Below are 25,699 nucleotides of genomic sequence, written 5' to 3'. Positions count from 1 at the left end.
GCTGAATAGAGCTGCAGGTAGACAGATGGAGTACTAGACTTTACCCAATTCTTAAGGGGAAAGTCACATGCTGGAAAGAGAGCATGCAAGGATGAAAGTGGCCTTTGGTGATTGGACAACCTTGTATACCGTGATGTTAAGCTCTCTGAGTAGCACTTGGACACGAATACCAAAAGGACAATTGGCAATCTGATGGGCTTCTCACACACTTCATATGGAGTTCATGGATCTGTTGTAGAAATGTCAACTTTTTATCAAATACAAGTCCCAAAAATTTTGTGTCTGTAGCTACCAGGATGGCATTATGTCCAATGCCTCCATTCAGATTCAGGATGAAGTAATCATCATATGCATACCATATTCTTACCATATTACGCTTACAAAAAAAAATGTACACAAATGGTCTTCTGTGGCAAGAACCTGAATTCATTAGCAAGGGCCCAGGAATTAAGTTGATCAATGGCTTGTTGCAGTTGTCTTTCAATACCATTGAACCAGAGGATGAAGTTCAGAATGGATGCAATGAAAATGGCTCTAGCTTACTCTGAAAAATACCATGCACCAATGATGGTACCCCCAGCTTGACTGAGAAAATATGCTAAATTATGCTGGAGGAAGTTGTTCTGTGATTGAATTTACTTTGATGGTGAAAAGTGTAACACTTAAAACAGATCCCTGCAGTACTCCCTCCTCCTGGAAAAAGAGGGATGAAAGAGGGTGGATCCTACAGGTGAACCTAGAAAGACCGATTGGCAAAAAAGTTCTTAATAAAAATGGGAAAATGCCCACTAAGATGGAGGCCATACAAATCTTTGAAGATGCCAAATCTCCAAGTTGTTAAAGAATAAAAGACACCAGATATTTGAGATTGTCACACACATTCTTTCAAATATGCCAGACAAGCTGTACTTGCAACCCAGGAGTCTAAACTGCTGATGGAATTGATATTCGGGTGATATTCAAGTCAAGTGGACCCAATTTTGGCGAAGTCCGGACGGTCTGTGACAGCTGCACCTTCATGATGGTGAGACAATTAGTAATCCTGGGTATAACCTCCACGCACAAGCACACTGTGGGTGACCACCCAGGTGTGAACCGACATAAGCAGGGGTAGAGTTGTGGCACCCACACCACATGGAGGAATGCTGCCTCTCTGTGTTACCATGCAATACCACCACTTTGCTTATTGGAGGCTTGAAGTGGTGGAACCCATGTTTAGTCTCCAGAGCTAAGTTCTGGTCAACCCTTCCCTCATGAAGTATGACTGATGACTTTTGAGGTTATGATTAACATCAAGGGAAGATCAAATCTTCCTTACATTTCAAGGGTACAGCTCTAAAACATTGTTCGCAGTCCGGCTGCTAGTTAGTACATCGGACTTAACCTATTGGTAACTCTTCAGGAGGCTGCTGGATCAGCTAGTGTATAATCTTGATGCCTCTACTCTGCAGAGAGTAACTGGAGGGAGTTCAAGTAGTGTGTATGCAGGGGGCACTGTTGAGGCCACGTTATGTCAAGGATCTGGGTATATTCTTACCATGTGTATGCCATATCCAAAATTTTATTACTTCATACAGCATGTTTCCCCCCCCACACCTTTTCTTACTATTGAATATACCATGAATTGTCAAATTAATAGAGTAAGCTTATCTGCGAAAAGATCTAAACCTCCCAAACACTTCCTAGTTCATTTCACAAATATACGTGGTCTCAATTCTAATATCAATGATGTACATTTCCACTTGCAGTCTGCGAAATCCCATGTACTTTTTCTGACAGAATCTCAGTTATCAGTTGATTCAACTACTGCTCATCTCAGTTGCCCAAATTATTTGCTGTATGATTCCTTTCGCCTCAAAGGTAGTATTTGTGCACATGTCCGTTCCTATATTCCCTGTCAGAGACTTGGTAATTTGGAATCACTCTCTTCGATCTTCTTTGGCTTAAACTCTCTCTACCTCATTGTGTCAAATTCATCTGTTGTCTCTACCGCTCTCCCAACTCCACTAATCACTTGGAGTTCTTTGACTTCCTCTCTTTGCAACTTGACTTTCTCCAGTCCAACTTTCCTAACAGTGAGGTAATTTTCCTTGGTGATTTTAATGTTCACAACTCCAGCTGGTCAAGATGCTGAGGCTTTTGCAATTACTAATGACCTTGCACAGATTGTTCATTTATCTACAAGAAGGTAAATTAACCTTTTAGGGTTGAATTTGAAAGTGTCTGCAATTCTGCCCAGACACGATAGGAGAGAGTATATGATGAGAGCCTTGTCGATCAATTCGGCCCTGGAAAGATTGTGCAAGGCTCAAGGGGTAGAATTTTTTTCAGCCTGGACTGTACTTGTTAACAGGAGAGATTGCTTCTACAGGGATGGGATACACTTAAATAGAAAGGGTGCAAGAATATTTGCTGATGCTATCGAGGCAGTGTTAGGTGGGTCGGAAAACTGCTAGCTTGGGGGGAGACAAAGACCAATAGATTGACAGTAGCCACTGGCAGAGGTGAAAGAGATTCTTGCACTGCTTCTATTAGAATGAGCAGAAGCCTGAAAAACAAGATGCATGGTATTTCAGAGACTGCTGGGAGCCATTGCGGTACAAGTAAACACATGGGTTGTGTTAGGGTAGCTAAGAATAGAAACAGGTGCAGGTATACTTGCGTGTACACCAATGTTAGGAGTTTAGTAAATAAATTTGATGAATTTGAGGTATTGCTCAAAACATCAAAGGCAGATATTGTTGGGATATCAGAGACGTGGTGTCACACAGATATAAGGGATGCAGAACTGCAATTTGGGGAGTACAACGTCTACAGAAAGGATAGACAGGATAGGAAGGGGGGAGGGGTTATGCTATTAGTTAAGAAACACATAAAAACCAAGGAAGTGAAGCCAGTCGACATCGCTGGACAGTGCAGTGTTGAGTCAGTTTGGTGTGACATAAGCATTGGGAGATCAAAATTGAGAGTAGGAGTGTGCTATAGGCCTAATGACTCTGATGAGTATAATAAGGAACTGTACAGGGAAATAGAGTGGGCCAGTAAATCAGAGAGTCTTATAATGGGAGATTTTAATTTCCCAGATATTGACTGGAATTTGGGGGCTGGTTACTCACACACTAGCAGGGCTTTTGTGGATTTATTGGATGATTGTTTTCTACATCAGCATGTTCGGGAGGCAACTAGAGGGAGTAATACTCTTGATTTGATTATCAGCAGTGATTCTTCATGCATTAAGAATCTGCAGATAAATGAACCACTAGGTGGCAGTGATCACAGTGTGCTGAAGTGGGATTTACTCAAAGAGGTAACTACCATTAGGGGTTAAAGGGAAGGGTTATTGCTTTCGTAAAGGCGACTACGATGGACTGAGACAGTATTTAAATTCTATACAGTGGGATCAACTGATGATATTGCCAACAGCAAATTCAAAATGGGAAGCATTCAAAGAACTTATCTTGGAAGCTACTAGGCTTTACATACCAACTAAGAAATATTGTTCAAGGTTTAGGCCAAAATGGATGTCAGATGAACTAATGAGGCATATGGCAGAGAAGAAAAATGCATGGGATACTTACAAATTAACACATGACACAGAAGTATATGATAGATACAAGTTGATATGCAACCAAGTTACAAAGGAGGTTAGGCAGGCGAAGGCAGATTACGAGAAATCCTTGGCAAGGGATGCAAAGAAAAACAGCAAAGAGTTCTTTACTTATGTAAACTCTAGAAGGAAGGGGATGAATCAGATTGGTCCACTTGATATTGATGGGTCAACTGTTGATGATCCTGCTCAGGTAGCTAACAAACTAAATGAATATTTTGCATCGACATTCACACATGAGGAGTTATTCAGCAAGGGGAATGCCAGAGGTGTATTCAACTCTAGCAGTAAGCTACAGAATCTTGAAATAACTGGGAGTAAAGTGGAGGAGAAACTGTTGAAGATAAACACAAGAAAGGCACCCGGGGTGGAAGGGATCTATCCAGTTATATTAAAGGAGGCAGCAAAGGAAGTAAGCAAACCCTTAGCCATAATTATGAGAGCTTCCTTGGACTCAGGGGAGGTACCCATAGACTGGAAATGTGCAAATGTGACCCCAATTCACAAAGGAGGATCAAAGGCTGACACAAGTAATTACAGACCTGTGAGCTTAACGTCTGTTCCAGGAAAATTAATGGAGGCACTGGTTAGAGAAGCACTGCAGGATCATTTAGACAAGACTTCAGTTAGAGCTCAGACACAGCATGGTTTTGTTAAGGGGAAGTCTTGCCTGACCAATTTGATTGGATACTATGATGCAGTCACAAAAGAACTGGATGCAGGGAATAACTTTGATATTATATACTTGGATCTTAGAAAGGCTTTTGATACTGTTGCACATGGAAGACTGCTACACAAATTGGAGCAGTGTGACATTGGAGGCAAATTGCTGCTATGGATAAATGGGTGGTTGAGGGGGAGAAGACAGATTTGTTATTTGTTATTTGGTTTTTAGGAGCATTAGCAACTAAGGCCATATTGCTCCGGGATATGCGGTGGTCATTCCTTGACCTTTCCGCATCCTCTGTATTTGGTGGTGACGGGTTCGAACCCCGGTCTAATCAAGAAGCGTGTGCTACGCACTGCTGCTCCTTCCCACCTGGCTACAGAGGCGCCTTGGAGAAGACAGAGAGTGGTAATCAATGGACACTGCTCATCGTGGACTAATGTTATTAGTGGAGTCCCTCAGGGCTCAGTGTTGGGTCCATTATTGTTTTCTGTATTTATAAATGATATTGATGATGGTATATCAAGCTTAGTGTCCAAGTTTGCAGATGATACAAAGGTTGGCAGGGTTGTCAAGGACAATACTGACACTATGCTGCTGCAACAGGATCTGGAAAGGTTGAGCAGATGGGCTGAGAGGTGGCAAATGAAGTTTAACATTGACAAATGTAAAGTACTACACATGGGAAACAGCAACCCCAGAGCAACGTATCAACTCTGTGGTACTACACTGACAGTGGTAGAGAATGAAAGGGACTTGGGGGTGTTTGTGCAGGCAGATATGAAGTTCTCTGAGCAGTGCAGACGGGCTGCAAGAGTAGCTCATGGAGTATTGTCAATGATATACAGGAATTTTTCCAGCAGGGATAAGGAGGTGATTATTCCATTGTATAAGGCAATGGTCAGGCCACACCTAGAGTACTGTATACAGGTCTGGAGGCCTCATTTCAAGAAGGATGTAGAGCTGCTGGAACGAGTAACAACTGTTATAACAGAAAAACTGTTATAACAGTTTATAACGAAAAACTGTTATAACAGACACGCCCGCAGCTCGGGAGCACTCGGGAATACGTAACGAGTCGCCGTCAGTCACCAATCGAATGATTGTCGGGCGTTGGTCTTAAATTGGAATATTTTTTTTAAGTTAAATGGGGCTTGAAATTGCCGACTTCGTTATATCGAGGCTTCGTTATCAGAGGTAACGTTAACCGAGGTATGCCTGTATATCTTTTGGGGATTACCCTGACTTCTAATCTCTCTTGGCACAAGCACATTACAAATATTGCTTCCTCTGCATCCAAAAAACTAGGGTTTCTCTTTCGCTCTCAGCATTACTTTTCTTCCAAACAGCTGTTCACTCTGTACAAATCGCAAATCCGCCCTACAATTGAATATTGTTCCCACATCTGGGGTGGTGCCCCCAAAACCTCTCTCAGGCTTCTAGATTCCATTCAGAAGAGGGCTGTTAGGTTAATTAATGACTCCTCTCTAACAGAGTCTCTCCACTCGCTGTCTCATAAACGTACAGTTTCTGCTGCATGCCTTTTCTACCATACTTCCACAGACACTGTTCTTGTGAATTGGCTTCTATTATTCCCGCTTTCTCTTTCAAAACAGTCCGAACACGTGCCGCCACCAGCCAACATCCATTTACTGTCCAACTTCAAACTCACAGAACCAACTTTTGATCATTCAACTGCCGTTTTCTGGAACAACCTTCCTTCGTACATATTTCCTGAAAATTACAGTCTACACAAGTTCAAGTCTAATGTCAACTTGAACTTCTAATATCTTCTTTCATCTTCTCAATCTCCAAACCAAGCACGGTACTAAGTACTATAGGTTCTAATACCTCTCGTGTTTGGGGTTTTCATAAAAAAAAAAAAAAAAGAAAAAGAAAAAAAATATATGTTCTTACTTTAGGAAAACATTCTGAATGGATGTTTGCAGTCAAAATAAATGGTCCAGGGTGGGTTTTGTTTTTTTTTTTTGAAGCCACATTGCTTGCTGTAAAGAAGGTTGTTTGATTCTAAATACCATATATGAAGGGCATTAACAATTCTCTCCAGGAATTTGCACAATGTTTGTTTGTTAGTTATTGTTTTTCAGGAGCATTAGCAACTAAAGCCATATTGCTCCCGGGATATGCGGTGGTTATTCCCTGACCTTTCCGCATTCTCCATATTTGGTGGTCATGGGCTCGAACCCTGGTCTAATCAAGAAGTGTGTGCTCCACACTGCTGCTCCTGCCCGCCTGGCTAAGGAGGCACCTGATTTTGCACAAACAGTTAGTCAAAGTGATTGGTTGATAGTTAGCAGGAAGTTTTTGGATCCTTTCCTGGCTTAGCAAAACCAAGAAGAATGATGAGCAGTTTCTGTTATACAGAAAGAGCAGGTGATTATAGATTTTTGAGAAAGATGCTTAATCATTTCATAATGGATTCTGTCTGGTCCAATAGCACTTGCCTTAGAGAGGAATAGAGCTCTTTTAAACTCCTGCAGAGTCAAAGTCCCATTGCAGGGATAAATACCCTCTGATATGAAATTAAGTGCCTGTTTTTCACTTTTCTTTTTCAGGACCAAGAATTCTGGGAAATAAGATATTGTCGTAGAGATAGAGTTGTATATTTTCCTTCATTTTCTGGACTTTATCCCAGACCACTTTAGTACTAGTGGACTGGATAATTGATGATGTGAAACAGATCCACAATTCCTTGACTCTGATGGTGGATGTAACATGCTTTGGCTCATGCACGTTTAAAGGTTGTTAGATTGGCTGTGGCAAGATATCAGAATATGCCCCAAGCTTTGTTTTGAGCCTTTTTTTGCTGTTGTGTATTCTTCATTCCACCATAATTTGGGAAAACTGGGAAGATGTTTTTGGTATAGTAGATGCAGCTGCATGAACAATATGCAAGTCATTGCATCATTGACAGGCTCCTGACTGACTGCAATGATGTCAAATTATGCCAGACGTTGGAAGGTATTCCAGTTAGCCTGATTAATCTTCCACCATGGTAATCTAAAAGGAAGACATGGTCTTCCTCTGGTTATCAGAGGGAAGTGATCACTCTCATACAGGTTCTCCTCCACTTCACAATTAAATGAAAAGAAGTGAGAAGGGGAGCAGATAGAAAGATCAATGGCAGAAAATGTATGGGTAGGCATGTGGAAGAAGGTGTTTAGAAGGGAGCGGTTGTTAGTGAGCATACGCTCTATGACATGTTCCTTTCCACTGATGCCATCACTACATCACAGGGTGAAGGTTGTCTAGTGAAATCCCCGAGAAGTATGACAGGGAAAGGCAGCTGCACAATGAGATCATCTAGGTCTCTGGGATATGTCCGTCCCCCAGGTGGCAAATAAATTGAACAGACTGTTAATAAAAACCTAACCATAAGGCAAACTGAAACTATTTCTAACTTAATGGAAAGCAGTACAGGTTGGAAAGGGGTCTGGTTGCCCACAAGGACGGAAATTTCTCCATGGGCAAGTCCATCCCCAGTTCTATCCTCGCATAAGATAGTAATATTACGAAAGGAAGTGTACAAAATGAACACAAGCCCAAGCTCACTAGAGTGACAACAGTGTCCCTAGATAGTAAAGAGAGAGAAAAACAACAGAAGGTGGTGTTATTTATTTTCTCAAACAGTGTCTCTGTTATCATAAATATGGGTTTAGCAATTGCCTTATCCACTATTTTAAGCATCATTGGCTAGATACCATCTAGCATGACTTTGTACTGTCTTTATTTTCTCTTTTAAACCTTATAATTTCTATTTCTCAGACAACACACACACACAAGGAGACTCAAATAAACTCAAATTGAAAAAGGAGGCTATAGGACAGATGTGCAAAAATTCGATTTCCATGTAGTTAAAATAAATATGAAAGTAGTACAAAGTTCAAAGCTGGATTTTCGCTATGCAGATATATGTTTGTATTATTATTCCAAAATGAGTCTAATTTATGACTTTATCTTAATATTAAACAAACCATGACCTGTTCCTCCATCAGTATATTAGCAATGTCTGAAGGAAATATTCTTGAGTTATTGGCAAGGATTAAAAAATATTTAAAAAATAGCTACTATAAAATGAAAAGAGAAGGGTTTTTGTTTTCAAAAGGATGATTACAATAGTTTTAGAAATCTTTTAAAGTCTTTTCACTGTGGCCAAATCAATTTTTACAAATATAAATGCTATATGGGGAATGTTTAAGTAATCCTGGCTTTTTATACCAATAAAAAGGTATTGTTCCAAATATTTATGAAAACAGAGAACAAAAGAGCTGATAACCCTAGTGGCAGAAAAGAAAGATGCATAGGATGATTAAAATATCTTGTATCCATATTCATAAGGAAGTTTTTAAAGATGAAGATATCAGTGGTTTAAAAAAAAATTAGGTGTTCAAGGTACCAAGAGCTGATGGAATACATCCAACTGTATTGAAGGAAGAAGCAAAAGAGGTAAGCAAACCTATACCTACTATAATGAGAGCATCCTTGAATTCGGGCAAAGGTGGTTCACCTTATGAACCACCTTTGTTATGAATAGAAGATATGTTGTATTGTTGTGTTGAGCAACTACAGACCTGTCAGTTTGATTTCCATGCCAGAGAAGGTTTTGGAGTCCTTAGCCCCAAGATAAGATCATCAGAACAGGTATGGAATTAAAAGAAACAGCATAGTTTTTTTTAAGCAGATCAGATCATGGCTGACTAATATAATTAGCTATTCCAAGATTGTGAATCCTCCGAAGCCAGCAGTTTTCTGACCCACCTAACACTGCCTCGATAGCATCAGCAAATGCTCTCATCATATACTCCCTCCATTGAGTCTGGGCAGAATTACAGACCCTTTCAAATTTAACCATAACTCACGACTTTTTTTTTAACACCGACCAGTGCTTGTTAAGTAAATCTGCAGATTGACATTAACCTTGAATTTCTGCTAGTTCCAAGCTGGACAGTAAATGGATGATGATGTGTCCAGATTTTGGATCATTTCAGTTTATGGACAGCCAGATTTTGGGTGTTCTACCTACACTTTTACGTCTTATGAAATTAATAATTGAATTTGGTTGCCAACATATAATGTTGCATAATTTTAAATTTGATAAAAAAACTGCAACTATAAAGAGTAAGTTAAGAATTAATCTAACATAAATTATGCTATTTATGCCAAAGGATATACTGTAGAGGTGTCTGGACTATTCTGAGACAGATTGACAATTGTGGCCATGAAGAGTAACTTATTTTATATATATGAGCTAGCATAATAGATAAATGTTTCTTGGAACCAGGCAACCTGGTAAGATTAAGGTTGCTTGATAGTTGAGTCTTAATCTCATGCCCAAAATTTGACTCATGCCTCATAATTAAATGGGAATTAAATTATTTTGTTAGAAAGATTCAAAGAACAGATTAGGCAAAATAGGAGGGGAAATGAACAAAAATACTAGATACATTAATTAAATATGTCTTAAGGGGAAATAATGTATAAAGTGTCTAGATTGATTATAATTCACAATTATAATTGTGAATTATAATTGTAAATACATAAGCTACTACATAAAAAAAACACACAACAATAATATATTAAATTTCTTTTCTCTTCTACTCAGAATCATTTATTTGCTGAGGTTATATCAGTAGGTTCTGGGAGGTGCATTCTAGAGTGGGAGCTCCTGATGGGGCTCCATTCTAAAAGTTCCTGTCTTTTCATTCTGAAGTGGGTGCTCCTGTTGGAGCATTCACTTCAGAATATGGTTAGGATATGGTTCCGAAAGGATATGATTCCTGTGATTCGAGGATTTTATCTTTGAACAATCGGAAATATTCTTCATCTTTGAAGAATACACCATCCTTCCTGTCTTTTTTTTTTTTTTTTTATAAAACAGACTTTCTTGAATGTCTCATCTGGAGCATAAAGCAGCCAATGGAGAGGACTGAAGTTCACTTGATCCCACACTGTAGGGTGGGGTATGATTTTCTACTCTTCCGTATTGTGTCCTTTAAATTTCCAACCAGTCTTGTCAAAAATCCTCTATGCGATTCTCCCTCACATGCAAGTTTGTATACCAAACTTCTGGGATGATGGGAATGGGCTTCAGTATTGATGAAGGAATTGTTCACAGAGGAGGATCCAGCGAAGTATGTGGTTGTTTGAAAGGATCTGGTTATTACGGTTCATGACTGTGGCATGCACAGGATATGTTGGTCCCTGCACTGCTGTCTTATTGTGAGCAACTCAAGTTGGATGTTTGAGCCCTGGCAGGCTCTAAGGCCCTGAGAATGTCGGATCTAATTATTTCTACTCTGGTAGAGTGTGGATGGGATGATCTATAGTTAAGAATTATACCAGACTCTGTACATTTCTTGTAAGCTTCCAAAAATACAATAGACTAGGAGCTAGCTATGATGATAATTGTTTTCCAAACAATTAGGAGCTCCTGGTCTATTGTATTTTTGAGGCAAGTTTTGGATTTTCTTCTTGTGGCATTAAGTAACAGAATGTGGCTGTATCTGGTTTCCTTTGATGTGGTTGTATCTGGATATTTTAATAGATCTGTGTTCCTATGGTCATTGGTAATTTGGCTAAATATGATGATATTTGTTTTCCTGAGTGGAATTTTCTGCTAATAGTTGGTCTAGTGGTGAAGTTTTTCTTGCGAAACTTAATTTGGACAAAATGTGGGGCACTTCTGAATTGTTGGAAGTGCTCAAAAGTTTGTGGAGATCATCAGTGATTACCACCATCCAATAGGGCCTAGTGAGATTTGTCACTCCATAGAACAGATTTTCACTACTTTGTATGGACCAATTATAGCATTCATTGCATCGTGCAAGGTAAGACTGCTGATCTTGGTTGGTGATGTGTGGCTTATGTGCTGTTGCTTTCTCAAGCAAACTGGGACTGTGGAGTACCTATGTAACAAGGCTACACAAATTTCAACCCCTTAAGCTCCTTTGGATGTCTGAAAGGAGTGTCATATAATCAAAACAGTTTTTGAGTACCTCTCTCTAGTGAAGTGAGCTTCTGTGGTTTTTCTGTGTATTGCTGGATAGTGGTGATACATATCATCATGCTTCCATTACCCAATAACATCACTGATGGTCAACTTTGTATAGCTACCAACTTTTGACTTGCGAAAAGCTGGAGATCAGGCAGTTCTAGGCAGGAGGAAAACAGGAGATTTTTGGACCAAAGCAATTGAAAGACAGGACTTGAAAAATTCCTCCAATTACAGATGGGAAATTAACCCAAACCTGTCCAAACAAGTGACAAGTGGCAAAACTACTATAATGCCATTTCTTAATAATACAATTTTAATTAAAAAATGCAAATGAAAATTTCCCCTTTGGGTATAATCAGGTTATCCTCCTTCAGGTATAAAGCTACATGAAGGTAGGGAGCAAAAGTGAGATGTTTAATAAACTTTTTCTGTTTGTTAAAGTTAGAGAAAACGTTAAAAAATATATATATTAAATTATGTTTATCAATATTGAAGATGTCTTAAGTTCTAATTATGGAACATTATGATTAGTGTTTATTGTTGACATACAGTACATATAGAGAATAGAACTCTAACTATCTACAGATTTCGAATTAAAGTTATGGAAGTTTACTGAAAACAAGAGATATGACCTGATGAAAATTGAACAGTCATAACCTGACTGAGTAAAAATGATATATAACATTTCAACAGAACTCAAATTCACCTAAAAAAATTTTTTTTTAATCAAATTATTTATGTCGGCTTAAGTTTTTATTACTATTTGAATGCCAAAAAAATATATATATTTCAATAATTTTATGTAAAACAGCTTAATTGTTTATTTCTTTAATAGCTGTATTGTGATGAAATAGTTTTTATGATGAAATTATGATGAAACATTATGATGAAAATAGATTTTTCATAGTAAAATAATATGTGGTCATATTTTGTTCATAAAAAATTGGAGTTCTTTGCTATTAATAATAGCATCCAAATTTAAATGTTCTTTATTTGTCTACAGGAATTAAGAACTAGAAATGCACTGAATGTTCAAGGTACTGTAATTTTTTATTAACTAACAAATTAAAATATAGAGGTGCTTAATATACTAACACAATTAACCTACAATACCTGTAGTTGTTGATATTCTTGTAAAACAGTTTGAAAACTATCTATACCACTGTGGGCCGTAATTGATTGATGATAGAGTCTTTCTAGTTGGTTACGATAGTAAATGGAGGGAGAACAACCATCGCTAGCTCGACGAACAGGAGAAAACCTACCGGAAGTGGGATCACGAAAACCTTCTCTTCCTATATCAAAGCAATTAAGAAGAAATATTAATCGTTATCCACTTTACTTTCATTAGAGCATTATATTTATAGGACAAAATGAGAAAATGCATTGCCCAATACAATTAGGGGTTTTCATGACATTCATTACAACAGATTTAATATCAATAGTTCTTCTGTGTTTATATAAACTTTTATAATAGAGAATGATTAAGTATACATAACACAAAATACAGTAGATTAAACACAAATACATTAAATACAGCAATTAGTTCTCATGCCATTCTGAATAAATTTGAAAATGCTCAGTTCATAAAGTTTATAGCTAATCAACATCACAGCAATTGGCACTAATGATATTAGGAGTAGGAGACTGGCGGAATTACTTAGCAAGTACAGACAGGCGGAATTACTCAGCAAGTACAGGTCACTGTTGAAAAAAAAAAGCCGTGAATTAGGGTTGAATTTGAAAGTGTCTGCAATTCTGCCCAGACACGATAGGAGGGAGTATATGATGAGAGCCTTGTCGATCAATTCGGCCCTGGAGGGATTCTGCAAGGCTCAAGGGGTAGAATTTTTTTCAGCCTGGACTGTACTTGTTAACAGGAGAGATTGCTTCTACAGGGATGGAATACACTTAAATTGAAAGGGTGCAAGAATTTTTGCTGATGCGGTCAAGGCAGAGTTAGGTGGGTCGGAAAACTGCTAGTTGGGGGGGGGGGGGATACAAGGACTAATAGATGGACAGTAGCCACTGGCAGAGGTGGAAGTGATTCTTGCACTGCTTCTATTGAAATGAGCAGAAGCCTGAAAAACAAGATGCAGGATATTTCAGAGACTGCTGGGAGTCATTGCGGTACAAGTAAGCACATGGGTTGTGTTAGGGTAGCCAAGAATAGAAACAGGTGCATGTATACCTGCGTGTACACCAATGCTAGGAGTTTGGTAAATAAATTTGATGAATTTGAGGTATTGCTCAAAACATCAAAGGCAGATATTGTTGGAATATCAGAGATGTGGTGTCACACAGATATAAGGAATGCGGAACTGGAATTTGGGGAATACAATGTGTATAGAAAGGATAGACAGGACAGGAGGGGAGGAGGGGTTATGCTATTAGTTAAGAAACACATAAAGTCCAAGGAAGTGAAGCCAGTCGACATCGATGGACAGGGCAGTGTCGAGTCACTTTGGTGTGACATAAGCATAGGGAAATCAAAATTGAGAGTAGGAGTGTGCTATAGGCCTAATGACTCTGATGAGTATAATAAGATATTGTACAGGGAAATAGAGTGGGCCAGTAAATCAGAGAGTCTTATAATGGGGGATTTTAATTTCCCAGATATTGACTGGAATTTGTGGGTTGGTCACTCACACACTAGCAAGGCTTTTGTGGATTTATTGGATGATTGTTTTCTACATCAGCATGTTCGTGAGGCAACAAGAGGGAGCAATACTCTTGATCTGATTATCAGTAGTGATTCTTCAGGCATTAAGAATCTGCAGATAAATGAACCACTAGGTGGCAGTGATCACAGTGTGTTGAAGTGGGATTTACTCAAGGAGGTAACTACCATCTGAGGTAAAGGGAAGGGTTTTTGTTTTCGTAAAGGTGACTATGATGGTCTGAGACAGTATTTAAATTCTATACAGTGGGACCAACTGATGATGTTACCAACAGCAAACTCAAAATGGGAAGCATTCAAGGAACTAATCTTGGAGGCTACCAGGCTTTACATACCAACTAAGAAATATTGTTCAAGGTTTAGGCCTAAATGGTTGTCAGATGAACTAATGACACATGTGGCAGAGAAGAAAAATGCATGGGTTACATACAAATTAATGGGTGACATGGAAGCCTATGATAGATATAGGTTGGTCTGTAACCAAGTCACAAAGGAGATTAGGCAGGCAAAGGCAGACTACGAAAAATCCTTGGCAAAGGATGCAAAGAAAAACAGAAAAGAGTTCTTTACCTATTTAAACTCAAGAAGGAAAGGGATGAATCAGATTGGTCCACTGGATATTGATGGTTCAACAGTTGAGGATCCTGCTCAGGTGGCTAACAATCTAAACGAGTATTTTGCATCTACATTCATGCATGAGGAGTTATTCAGGAAGGAGAATGATGTAGGTAAAGTAAACATTGGCAGTGAGCTGGATGATTTTGTAATAACTGAGAGGAAAGTGGAGGAGAGATTGTTGAGGATAAACATAAAAAAGGCACCTGGGGTGGATGGGATCTATCCAGTTATATTAAAGGAGGCAGCAAAGAAAGTAAGCAAACTCCTAGCCATAATTATGAGAGCTTCTTTGGACTCAGGGGAGGTACCCATAGACTGGAGATGTGCAAATGTAACCCCAATTCACAAAGGAGGATCAAAGGCTGACACAAGTAATTATAGACCTGTTAGTTTAACTTCTGTTCCAGGTAAATTAATGGAGGCACTGGTTAAAGAAGCACTGCAGGATCATCTAGACAAGAATTCAGTTATAGCTCAGATGCAGCATGGTTTTGTTAAGGGCAGGTCTTACCTGACCAATTTGATTGGATACTATGATGCAGTCACAAAAGAACTGGATGCAGGGAATAACTTTGATATTATATATTTGGATCTTAGAAAGGCTTTTGATACTGTTGCACATGGAAGACTGCTGCACAAATTGGAGCAGTGTGGCATTGGAGGCAAATTGCTGGTATGGATAAGGGGATTGTTGAGTGGCAGAAGACAGAAAGTGGTAATCAATGGACACTGCTCAATGTGGACTAATGTTATTAGTGGAGTTCCTCAGGGTTCAGTGTTGGGTCCGTTGTTATTTCCGGTGTTTATGAATGATATTGTTGATGGGATATCAAGTTTAATGTCCAAGTTTGCAGATGATACAAAGGTTGGCAGGGTTGTTAAGGACACCACTGACGCTATGCTGCTGCAACAGGATCTGGAAAGGTTGAACAGATGGGCTGAGAGGTGGCAAATGAAGTTTAACATTGACAAATGTAAAGTACTACATATGGGAAACAGTAACTCCAGAGCAACGTATCAACTCTGCGGTACTACACTGACAGTGGTGGAGAATGAAAAGGACCTGGGGGTAATTGTGCAGGCAGATATGAAGTTCTCTGAGCAGTGCAGACGAGCTGCAAGAGTAGCTCATGGTGTCTTGTCAATGATATACAGGAATTTTTCCAGCAGGGATAAGGAGGTGATTATTCCATTGTATAAGGCAATGGTCAGGCCACACCTAGAGTACTGTATACAGGTCTGGAGGCCTCATTTCAAGAAGGATGTAGAGCTGCTGGAACGGGTACAGAGAAGGGCAACAAGATTAGTGAATGGAACAAAGCGTTGCTCTTACGAAGAAAGGCTTAAGTTTTGCAAATTACAGAGTCTGGAGACTAGGCACCGACGAGGTGATCTGATAGAGGTGTATAAGGCTTTGAATGGTTTGAGCATGCTCAATGCCAATGGGATTCTTCATCTTGCTCAGAATAATCAGCTCAGAGGGCATAAATTCAAATTGAGGAAGGACGGATGTCGGACAGATGTGCGGAAATTTGCCTTTGGCTAGCGGGTGGTTGGTTGGTGGAACCGACTTCCATCACTTGTTGTGAAGTTGATAGTCTAAACAAATTTAAGGCTCAACTGGACAGGTATTTTGAGCGAACGGAGGGGTGAAATGGGAGTGGTGTTTTTTTTTTTTTTTTGGCTGATGCTGAATAAGCTTGCTTTCTTGCATCATATGCCTCTACTAATGCAATATCTGTAAGGGCTGACTTACCTCAAATCATACTTTGGGATTCAGATAAATTAGCCAAATATAATATTTGAAGAACAATGGTTTCGTTGTAGATCAAGATCAATCTCAATAAATTCCATACTTATTTTTGGAAATGCATATACTGTATATAAGAAACTTTAAGCAACGATATCACACTCATTCAACACCACCATAATACATATATCAGAGATCAATTACCTTCAAAATGTAACCCACAAACTTTCAGAAATCAAACATCAAGAGATACAAATTTGGCTGTGATGCTCTAGAACTTTGTTCTATGGCACTACCAAATTTGCATTCTCAGACTTTTCTTCCCAATTAATAACCAATCGATGCATCTTGTTTGTATACCACTGGTTCTATTCAATTAGACAGCACACTAGATTTCAAAATCTTTATGATCCACAACCTGGTTGAAACTGACTGTAGTTCATCATGTTAACTTACATGAATTGACTACAACAACAGTGCAGTCTCATCACTCAAAAAATTCAAACTAAAAATTCTTTTTTTTAACAATAAAATGTGCAGCATTAACACAACACAGAATAAACTACCTGACAACCAGTTAATGCTACTAATAAAAAATTAAGCATCAAGGTTAGACATTAAAAGTTAAATCTTTATTATAAAATCAAAATGTAAATATAATACCATAACTTATGATATAAGTTATGGTATCGGTGAAGACAGGATATTAGAGCTGGAAAAGGAATTAGAAAATGTGAATTGGAATATCATCGGTTTGGCTGAAACAAGAAGAATAAAACAATCACTTATAAGTTTATCAAGTGGAAATCTGCTGTACACCAATGGAAACAGTGAAAGGAGTGAAGGTGGAGTTGGGTTTCTGGACCATAAAGATTTTAAAAACAACATTTTGGAATTCAAAAGTACATCACCAAGGGTGTCAAGACTAATACTCAAGATTTCTAAGAGGTACAAGCTAAAGGTTATAATGATTTATGCACCAACATCGAGCCATGACGATGAAGAGGTTGAAGAAATGTACACCGAAATTGAGAATCTTCTAGATGAGCAGAAAACCCACTACACTATTATTATGGGGGACTTCAATGCTAAGGTTGGAAAAAGGCAAAACAGCGCAGAAAGAGGAACTATAGGAAATTTTGGAATTGGTGAAAGAAATGAAAGAGGTGAAAGACTTGTGAAATTTGCAGAATCTCAAGGACTGTCAGTAATGAACACTTTTTTCAAGAAAAGGGTGAACAGAAAGTGGACATGGAAGAGTCCAAATGGATTAACTACTAATGAAATCGACTTCATCGTCACTAACAGAAGATATATTGTGAATAATGTTACCGTCCTGAATAAGGTAAATGTTGGAAATGATCACAGAATGGTAAGATGTACACTTGATATAGATGTAGGAAAGGAAAGGAAAAAACTGACTCGAGTAAATAATACAAAGGTCTTTGAGATAACAGAGGAGGAGAAAAAGCAGTATGTACTGGAATTTAAGAACAAGTTTGAGCTTTTGCAGACTGCTCAGGACCAAGATATCGACGAGGAATATTACAACTTTCGGAAAGTGATAAAGCCCAAGAAACCTATAGGGAAAAAGAAATCCAAAGAAAAAAAATTAGTCAAGAAACACTTGTCATGATGAACCGAAGACGACAAATGAAGAGCAAGAAAAACACTGACAGGGAGAAAATTGAGTATACTGAGTTATGCAAAGCTATTAGAAAGAGACTCAGAGAGGACATAAGATGATTTAACACAAGAAAAGTAGAACAAGCATTAAGGGAAAACAAAGGATTTAAATCAGCAGCCATGAGCAGTAATACAGAAAGACAAATAATACTGAAACTGAAGAATAGCGATGGTGTACTTATAAACAGTAGAAAAGGCATAATTCAAATAGCAGAAGACTACTATAGAGAATTATACAATTAGCAGGGGAATGATGCCAGCAGTGGGGAAGATGGATTGCAAAGTAGCAACATATACAACATACCCGATATTCTTCCTGATGAGGTAGAACATGCATTGAAGAAAATGAAGAATCAGAAAGCCCCGGGGGAAGATGAAGTTACTGTAGAGTTGTTAAAATTGGGAGGAAGAGACATAACACAAAAACTGGCAAGGCTCTTCACAAAGTGCATTAGAAAAGGTGTGACGCCTAAGCAGTGGAATAATGCAATCATAGTTTTGCTGCATAAGAAAGGAGATAAATCAGAAATTGGAAATTATAGACCAATTAGCTTGTTATCGCACATCTACAAGTTGTTCACAAGGGTCATTACTAACAGATTAGAAAGAATACTTGATGAGAATCAACCGAACGAGCAAGCTGGCTTTAGGACACGATTCTCAACTATGGATCACCTTCACGTAATATCACAGATAATGGAGAAAGCAAATGAATATAAAACACCATTATGCCTGGCATTTGTGGATTATGAAAAGGCATTTGACCCCATACAGCATAAGGCAATGTTTTGGGCACTGGAAAGACAAGGAATAGATACCCCATATATTATGATTTTGAAGAAAATATATGAGAGTGCTACCTCCTTTATTAGACTAGACAAAGACGGTAGGAAATTTAAAATTGAAAAAGGAGTTCGACAAGGAGACACAATATCTCCGAAGCTGTTTGCTGTTGCCCTTGAGGAAGCTTTCAGAAAATTAGACTGGTCGCCGAAAGGAGCCAATGTGAACGGAGAGTACCTAAACCATTTACGATTTGCAGATGACATTGTGGTCATAAGCCACGATCCCAAATAATTAGAGGAAAATCTTAATGAATTATGCACAATTAGTAAGGATTTTGGACTAAAGATGAATATGGCTCTAACAAAAGTAATGATGAACGAATATGACACAGAAAGGGAAATAATGATTGAAGTTGCAGTAATTGAAAAGGTGGAGTCATATACTTATCTGGGACAAGTTATTAGCTGTAATAATGATAAATGGCTGGAAGTCAAGAGAAGAATAAATTTCGGATGGATAGCATTCAGGAAATATAGTCACATACTGAAGAGCAATATCCCAGTTTGTCTGAAACGTAAAATAATGAATCAATGTATACTCCCCACCATGACTTATGGAAGTGAAACTTGGGCACTCACCAAAAGAATGGAAGAGAAGCTGAGAACCACACAGCGAAGAATGGAACGAATTATATTGGGAATCAGACTGTTAGATAAGAAGAGAAACACATGGATTAGGCAGCAAACTCAAGTAAAGGACATTCTTATCAAAACTAAAGAACTAAAATGGTCTTGGGCAGGACACATAGCTTGGAGACATGATGACAGATGGACTAAGAAAATAACAGAATGGTACACAAGAGGACCTAGAAGAAAACGTGGAAGACAAAGGCGGAGATGGATAGATGAAATTCATGAGTTTGTGGGTAGTAAATGGATGGCCAGTGCTAAAAACAGAAGGAACTGGAAAGTTGCTGGAGAGGCATTCATCCTGCAGTGGATTGAAAATGGCACAAGTGATATCAGCTTTCCTGCCATGCGATGTATAATGCCACATCCTCAAAGACTATAAAATGAAAATCTTCCTTTTTCTGATTTCAGGAGAACATATTATAGGGATATTGAAGACATGGTGTCACTCATGCATAAGGGATGCAGAATTTTAATGTGGGAAGTACAATGTGTACAGAAAATAGAGACAGGACTGAAAGAGGGTTATGCTCTTAATTAAGTAGCACATAATATCTAAAGCATCCAGTTGACATGAGTGGCCAGAGCAATGCTGAGTCACTTTGGTATGATATAAGCATTGAGAAAACAAAAATGAGAGTAGGAGTGTGTCAGAGGCCTAATAACTGTACAGAAAAATACAGTGGACCAATAAATTAGATTGTCCTGCAATAAGATATTTTAACTTTTCAGGTAATGATTGGAGCTTGTGTGTTGGTCAATCACACGAGTCGGAGTTTTCATGTGGCAGCCTCCAGGGTTCCCCCATATACCTGGTCAATCATACATAGTGTGCACAATGTTTGGTGAGGGTGCACCACCGATGCTTTCCCACAAGTACTTCACAAGTACTCTTGTGAAGTATACATTACTGTGTAAAAGTAAGACAAAAGGATTATGTTTGTTTGTTGTTTTGTTTTTAGGAGCATTGGCAACTAAGACCATATTGCTCCGGGATATACGGTGGTCATTCCCTGACCTTTCTGCATCCTCCGTATTTGGTGGTGATGGGCTCGAACCCCGGTCTAATCAAGAAGCGTGTGCTACGCACTGCTGCTCCTTCCCACCTGGCTACAGAGGCGCCCCCACAAAAGGATTATGTGCTGTATGTGAGAAGTATTATGTTGGGTTCTGTTGTGGTCTGCTTTTGGCCACAGGACCACATGGTGCCCGTACACACCACTAGGAGGTAAACCAGACTGCCCATTATTCTCTGGCAGAAAGCAAAGTGTGTGTGTGTGTGTTGGGGGGGGGGGAATGGTAAGAAATATTGAGACGTAGAGGAAGGCATCCTCAAAATTATTAGGTGGAGTTAACTCCACTAGGCAAGCAGGAGAAGAGAATGGGAATCAAAATACACCAGACAAGAGAGCCTGGTATTGATCGTCACTTGGTGCATGTCATGCTTGAGAGGCAAGGTCTTTTTCTGTGGTTTAGTCATGTCCAAGTAACTGTCACAATTGAAGATGTGCAGGTCACAGTTGGGAGAACAAGGCCCCCTCAGTGGCTTAGTCATATCTAGGTATTTTTCACAATTGGAGGCTCTCAGTCTGTCTCCTGTTTAGGGGTTTCAGTCACATCAAGGTATTTAATTGCATCCAGATGTTTATAACAATTGGTAGGTCTCGATATATATCAGCAGTTGGGTGTATATTTTTCAATAATTGCTCATAAGCATGAATGTTCCTAGGATTGCTTCTTTGTCTTCCAGCGCTCCTGGGCAAAATTTGCAAATGCCATATACTCTTGTATATTGTCCAGTAGGTGGAATTCCTGATTTCTGGATAAGTACATGATTTTGGTGATTAATACAGAATGAAGGTCCTCATAAAGGAGACAATCATACATAAGATGGTGCCAACTTTCCAGCCTCCCACAAGCACAAGATGGATCTTCAATGATGCCCAGTGATGTTAGCTTGGCTTTAATGGATCCATGGCCAGTAAGTAGGTAAGTTGTGTACTGACCTGGTGAGAACCATCGGGGGAGGTCTGGGGAAGATCATGTTTACATTCAGCAAGAATTTCTGGGTGATTTCACCCTTTGTAGAATTAGACCACCTACACTGCCACTCCTGCTGCAGGCGGTTAAGTAGGCATTGCTTCTCTTCCTTACATCCATTAGCCGGGTGGTTGTGTAATTGAGGATGGTTTGTTTGTTGTTATTTGGTTTTTAGGAGCATTAGCAACTAAGGCCATATTGTTCCGGGGATATGTGGTGGTCATTCCCTGACCTTTTTGCATCCTCCGTATTTGGTGGTCATGGGCTCGAACCCAGTTGATGATGGTATGTGAAACTCCTTTTGAGAGCTGGTATAGCAATCCCCTTCTGACCACCCCCAAATCAAGGGAAAGAGCACCTGCCAGAATCTGGAGGGCTTGAGTGCTGAAGATACAGCAGGTGCAGGTAATAACAACAGAATGGACCGCTGAATGGTATCTAGTATTTTCCTGTTGGAGGCCATAACAGCTTTGGTGAACCAGATTCCTGAGGCATATGTGTCAATCATACAGTGGTAAGGCTTTTGTAGAATAAATAGATGACTGTTTTCTACACAGAGAGAGTAATACTTTCTCTGTGCTTTGCCTTCAGCCAGCAGGTGCTTGATTGTTAGAACAGGCTTCCATCTTTTGTTGTGGAAGTAGATAGGTTGAATAAATTCAAAGGCTTTTCACCCATTCCTATCCTCCAAGACAAATTCTTGGAGGATAGGGATGGGTGAAATGAGGTTTTTTTTTTTTTTTTGATTGATGCTATATAAGCTTGCTTTCTTGCATTATTTGCCATTACTACTCTATCTGATTATCGGTAGTGATTTCTTCATGCATTAAGAACCTGCAGATAAAAAAAATCACTGGTAGCAGTGATCACAGTGTATTGATGTGGGATTTACTTAAGCATGTAACTACCATCAAGGGTAAAGGGAAGGGTTTTTGCTTTAGTAAAGGCAACTATAGTGGTCTCAGACAGTTTTTAAATTCTATACAGTGGGACCAACTAATGATGTTACCAACAACAAATTCTAAATGGGAAGCACTCAAGGAAATAATCAGAGAAGCTACTAGGCTTAGACCTAAATGATTATCAGATGAACTAATGAGACTTGTGGCAGAGAAGAAAAATGCATGTCATACATATAAATTATCAGGTGGTACAGAAGCCTATGGTAGATATAAACTAGTCTGTAATCAAGCAACAAGGAAGGTCAGGCAAACTAAGGTAGATATGAGAAACCTTCGGCAAAGGATGCAGAGAAAAACAGCAAGGACTTCTTAACTTATGTAAACACCAGAAGGAAGGGGATGAATCACATTGGCTCACTTGATGTTGATGGTTCAACTGTTGACGATCCTGCTCAGGTTCCTGAATAAGTATTTTGTAATTACATTCACACATGGCAAATTCTTTAGTGAAGTGGATGCCAGAAATTTATCAAACTCTTAACAGGGAGGTAAATGGTTTTGTAGTAACTGAGAGGAAAGTGGAAGAGAATTTGTTTAAGTTAAACGTAAGAATGGCACCTGAGGTGGAGGTGGATGGTATCTATCTAATTATGTTAAAGGAGGCAGCATGGGAGATAAGCAAACCCTTATAATTAAGGAAGTGTCCTTGGATTCAGGGGTAATCCCTGTGGACAGAAGTGTGAATGTATCCCAAGTTCACAAAGGGGGATCAAAGGGGTGGCAAAAATAATTACAAACCAGTTAGCTTAACTTCTGTTCGAGGGAATATAATGGCATCACTGGTTAAAGAAGTAATACTGGACCATCTAGACAAGATTGCAGTTACAGTGGTACCTTGGTGTGCGAGCATAATTCGTTCCAAAAACGTGCTCATAATCCAAAGCACTCGTATATCAAAGCGAATTTTCCCATAAGAAATCATGGAAACCCAGATGATTTGTTCCAAAACTCAAAAATATTCATATATTGTAAAAATGATTAATACAAAATACATACATACCTTTTCATATTTTTAATATTTAAATTTAATATACATAAAGCAATCGAATTTATGGTAGGACGACTTTCACTGTGACTAACGGAATCACTGCTATCTGCTGACTCTTTCTTTTTGTGCGACTTTAACAAGGAACCTCTCCAATGACACTTGCCTCCTCTTGAGGATTTCACGGAAATATGACATTGCATTGTCGTTAAACAGATTCTCGGCTCGCACTATTACAAAATGAGGAGGCACGCTTGATACACATAAACAAAGCTGCGCACGTGTAGCAATTGAATAAACAACACCATAAAGGCAGAGATACACTATTAACACCTCACATTTTACTAAAGCACATTTTTAGCATTAGCATTAGTAGAGGCATTTGATGTAAGAAAGCAAGCTTATGCAGCATCAGCCAAAAAAAAAAAAAAAAAAAAACCACTTCCACTTCACCCCTCTGTTCGTTCAAAATACCTGTCCAGCTCAGCCTTAAACTTATTTAGGCTATCAACCTCCACCACAAGGGATGGAAGTCTGTTCCACCAACCAACCACCCGCTGGCTAAAGGCAAATTTCCGCACGTCTATCCTACATCTGTCTTTCCTCAATTTGGATTTATGCCCTCTCAGGTGATTTTTCTGAGCTAGAGGAAGAATCCCATCAGCATTGAGCATGCTTAAACCATTCAAGGCTTTATACACCTCTATCAGATCACCTCGCTGGTGCCTAGTCTCCAGACACTGTAATTTGCAAAACTTAAGCCTTTCTTCGTAAGAGCACCCCTTACTTGTTCCATTCACTAATCTTGTTGCCCTTCTCTGTACTCGTTCCAGCAGCTCTACATCCTTCTTGAAATGAGGCCTCCAGACCTGTATACAGTACTCTAGGTGTGGCCTGACCATTGCCTTATACAATGGAATAATCACCTCCTTATCCCTGCTGGAAAAATTCCTGTATATCATTGACAATACTCCATGAGCTACTCTTCCAGCCCGTCTGCACTGCTCAGAGAACTTCATATCTGCCTGCACAACCACCCCCAAGTCCCTTTCATTCTCTACCACTGTCAGTGTAGTACCACAGAGTTGATACGTTGCTCTGGGGTTGCTGTTTCCCATGTGTAGTACTTTACATTTGTCAATGTTAAACTTCATTTGCCACCTCTCAGCCCATCTGCTCAACCTTTCCAGATCCTGTTGCAGCAGCATAGTGTCAGTAGTGTCCTTGACAACCCTGCCAACCTTTGTATCATCTGCAAACTTGGACATTAAGCTTGATATACCATCATCAATATCATTTATAAATACAGAAAACAATAATGGACCCAACACTGAGCCCTGAGGGACTCCACTAATAACATTAGTCCACGATGAGCAGTGTCCATTGATTACCACTCTCTGTCTTCTCCCCCTCAACCACCCCTTTGTCCATAGCAGCAATTTGCCTCCAAATGTCACACTGCTCCAATTTGTGTAGCAGTCTTCCATGTGCAACAGTATCAAAAGCCTTTCTAAGATCCAAGTATATAATATCAAAGTTATTCCCTGCATCCAGTTCTTTTGTGACTGCATCATAGTATCCAATCAAGTTGGTCAGGCAAGACTTCCCCTTAACAAAACCATGCTGTGTCTGAGCTATAACTGAAGTCTTGTCTAAATGATCCTGCAGTGCTTCTTTAACCAGTGCCTCCATTAATTTTCCTGGAACAGAAGTTAAGCTCACAGGTCTATAATTACTTGTGTCAGCCTTTGATCCTCCTTTGTGAATTGGGGTCACATTTGCACATTTCCAGTCTGTGGGTACCTCCCCTGAGTCCAAAGAAGCTCTCATAATTATGGCTAAGGGTTTGCTTACTTTCTTTGCTGCCTCCTTTAATATAACTGGATAGATCCCATCCACCCCGGGTGCCTTTCTTGTGTTTATCTTCAACAGTTTCTCCTCCACTTTACTCCCAGTTATTTCAAGATTCTGTAGCTTACTGCTAGAGCTGAATACACCTCTGGCATTCCCCTTGCTGAATAACTCCTCATGTGTGAATGTCGATGCAAAATATTCATTTAGTTTGTTAGCTACCTGAGCAGGATCATCAACAGTTGACCCATCAATATCAAGTGGACCAATCTGATTCATCCCCTTCCTTCTAGAGTTTACATAAGTAAAGAACTCTTTGCTGTTTTTCTTTGCATCCCTTGCCAAGGATTTCTCGTAATCTAC

The 25,699-nt window shown here is 39.2% G+C and overlaps 1 protein-coding gene across 1 annotated transcript in view; it reads right to left on the bottom strand.

Annotated features, from left to right (window-relative positions):
* Sik3 (Salt-inducible kinase 3) overlaps positions 1 to 25,699 on the bottom strand; it is a 474,358-nt gene that overhangs the window by 38,193 nt on the left and 410,466 nt on the right. The window contains exon 14 of the mRNA XM_090388735.1: positions 12,403 to 12,584. Coding sequence (XP_090244861.1) covers positions 12,403 to 12,584 — 182 coding nt within the window. The remainder of the gene's footprint in view (positions 1 to 12,402; positions 12,585 to 25,699) is intronic.

This window comes from Mastigoproctus giganteus, chromosome 2 (genome assembly GCF_048544385.1).
Source record: "Mastigoproctus giganteus isolate SK-2022 chromosome 2, ASM4854438v1, whole genome shotgun sequence".
Lineage (NCBI taxonomy): Eukaryota > Metazoa > Arthropoda > Arachnida > Uropygi > Thelyphonidae > Mastigoproctus > Mastigoproctus giganteus.
This window is presented reverse-complemented; position numbering and strand designations above follow the sequence as displayed.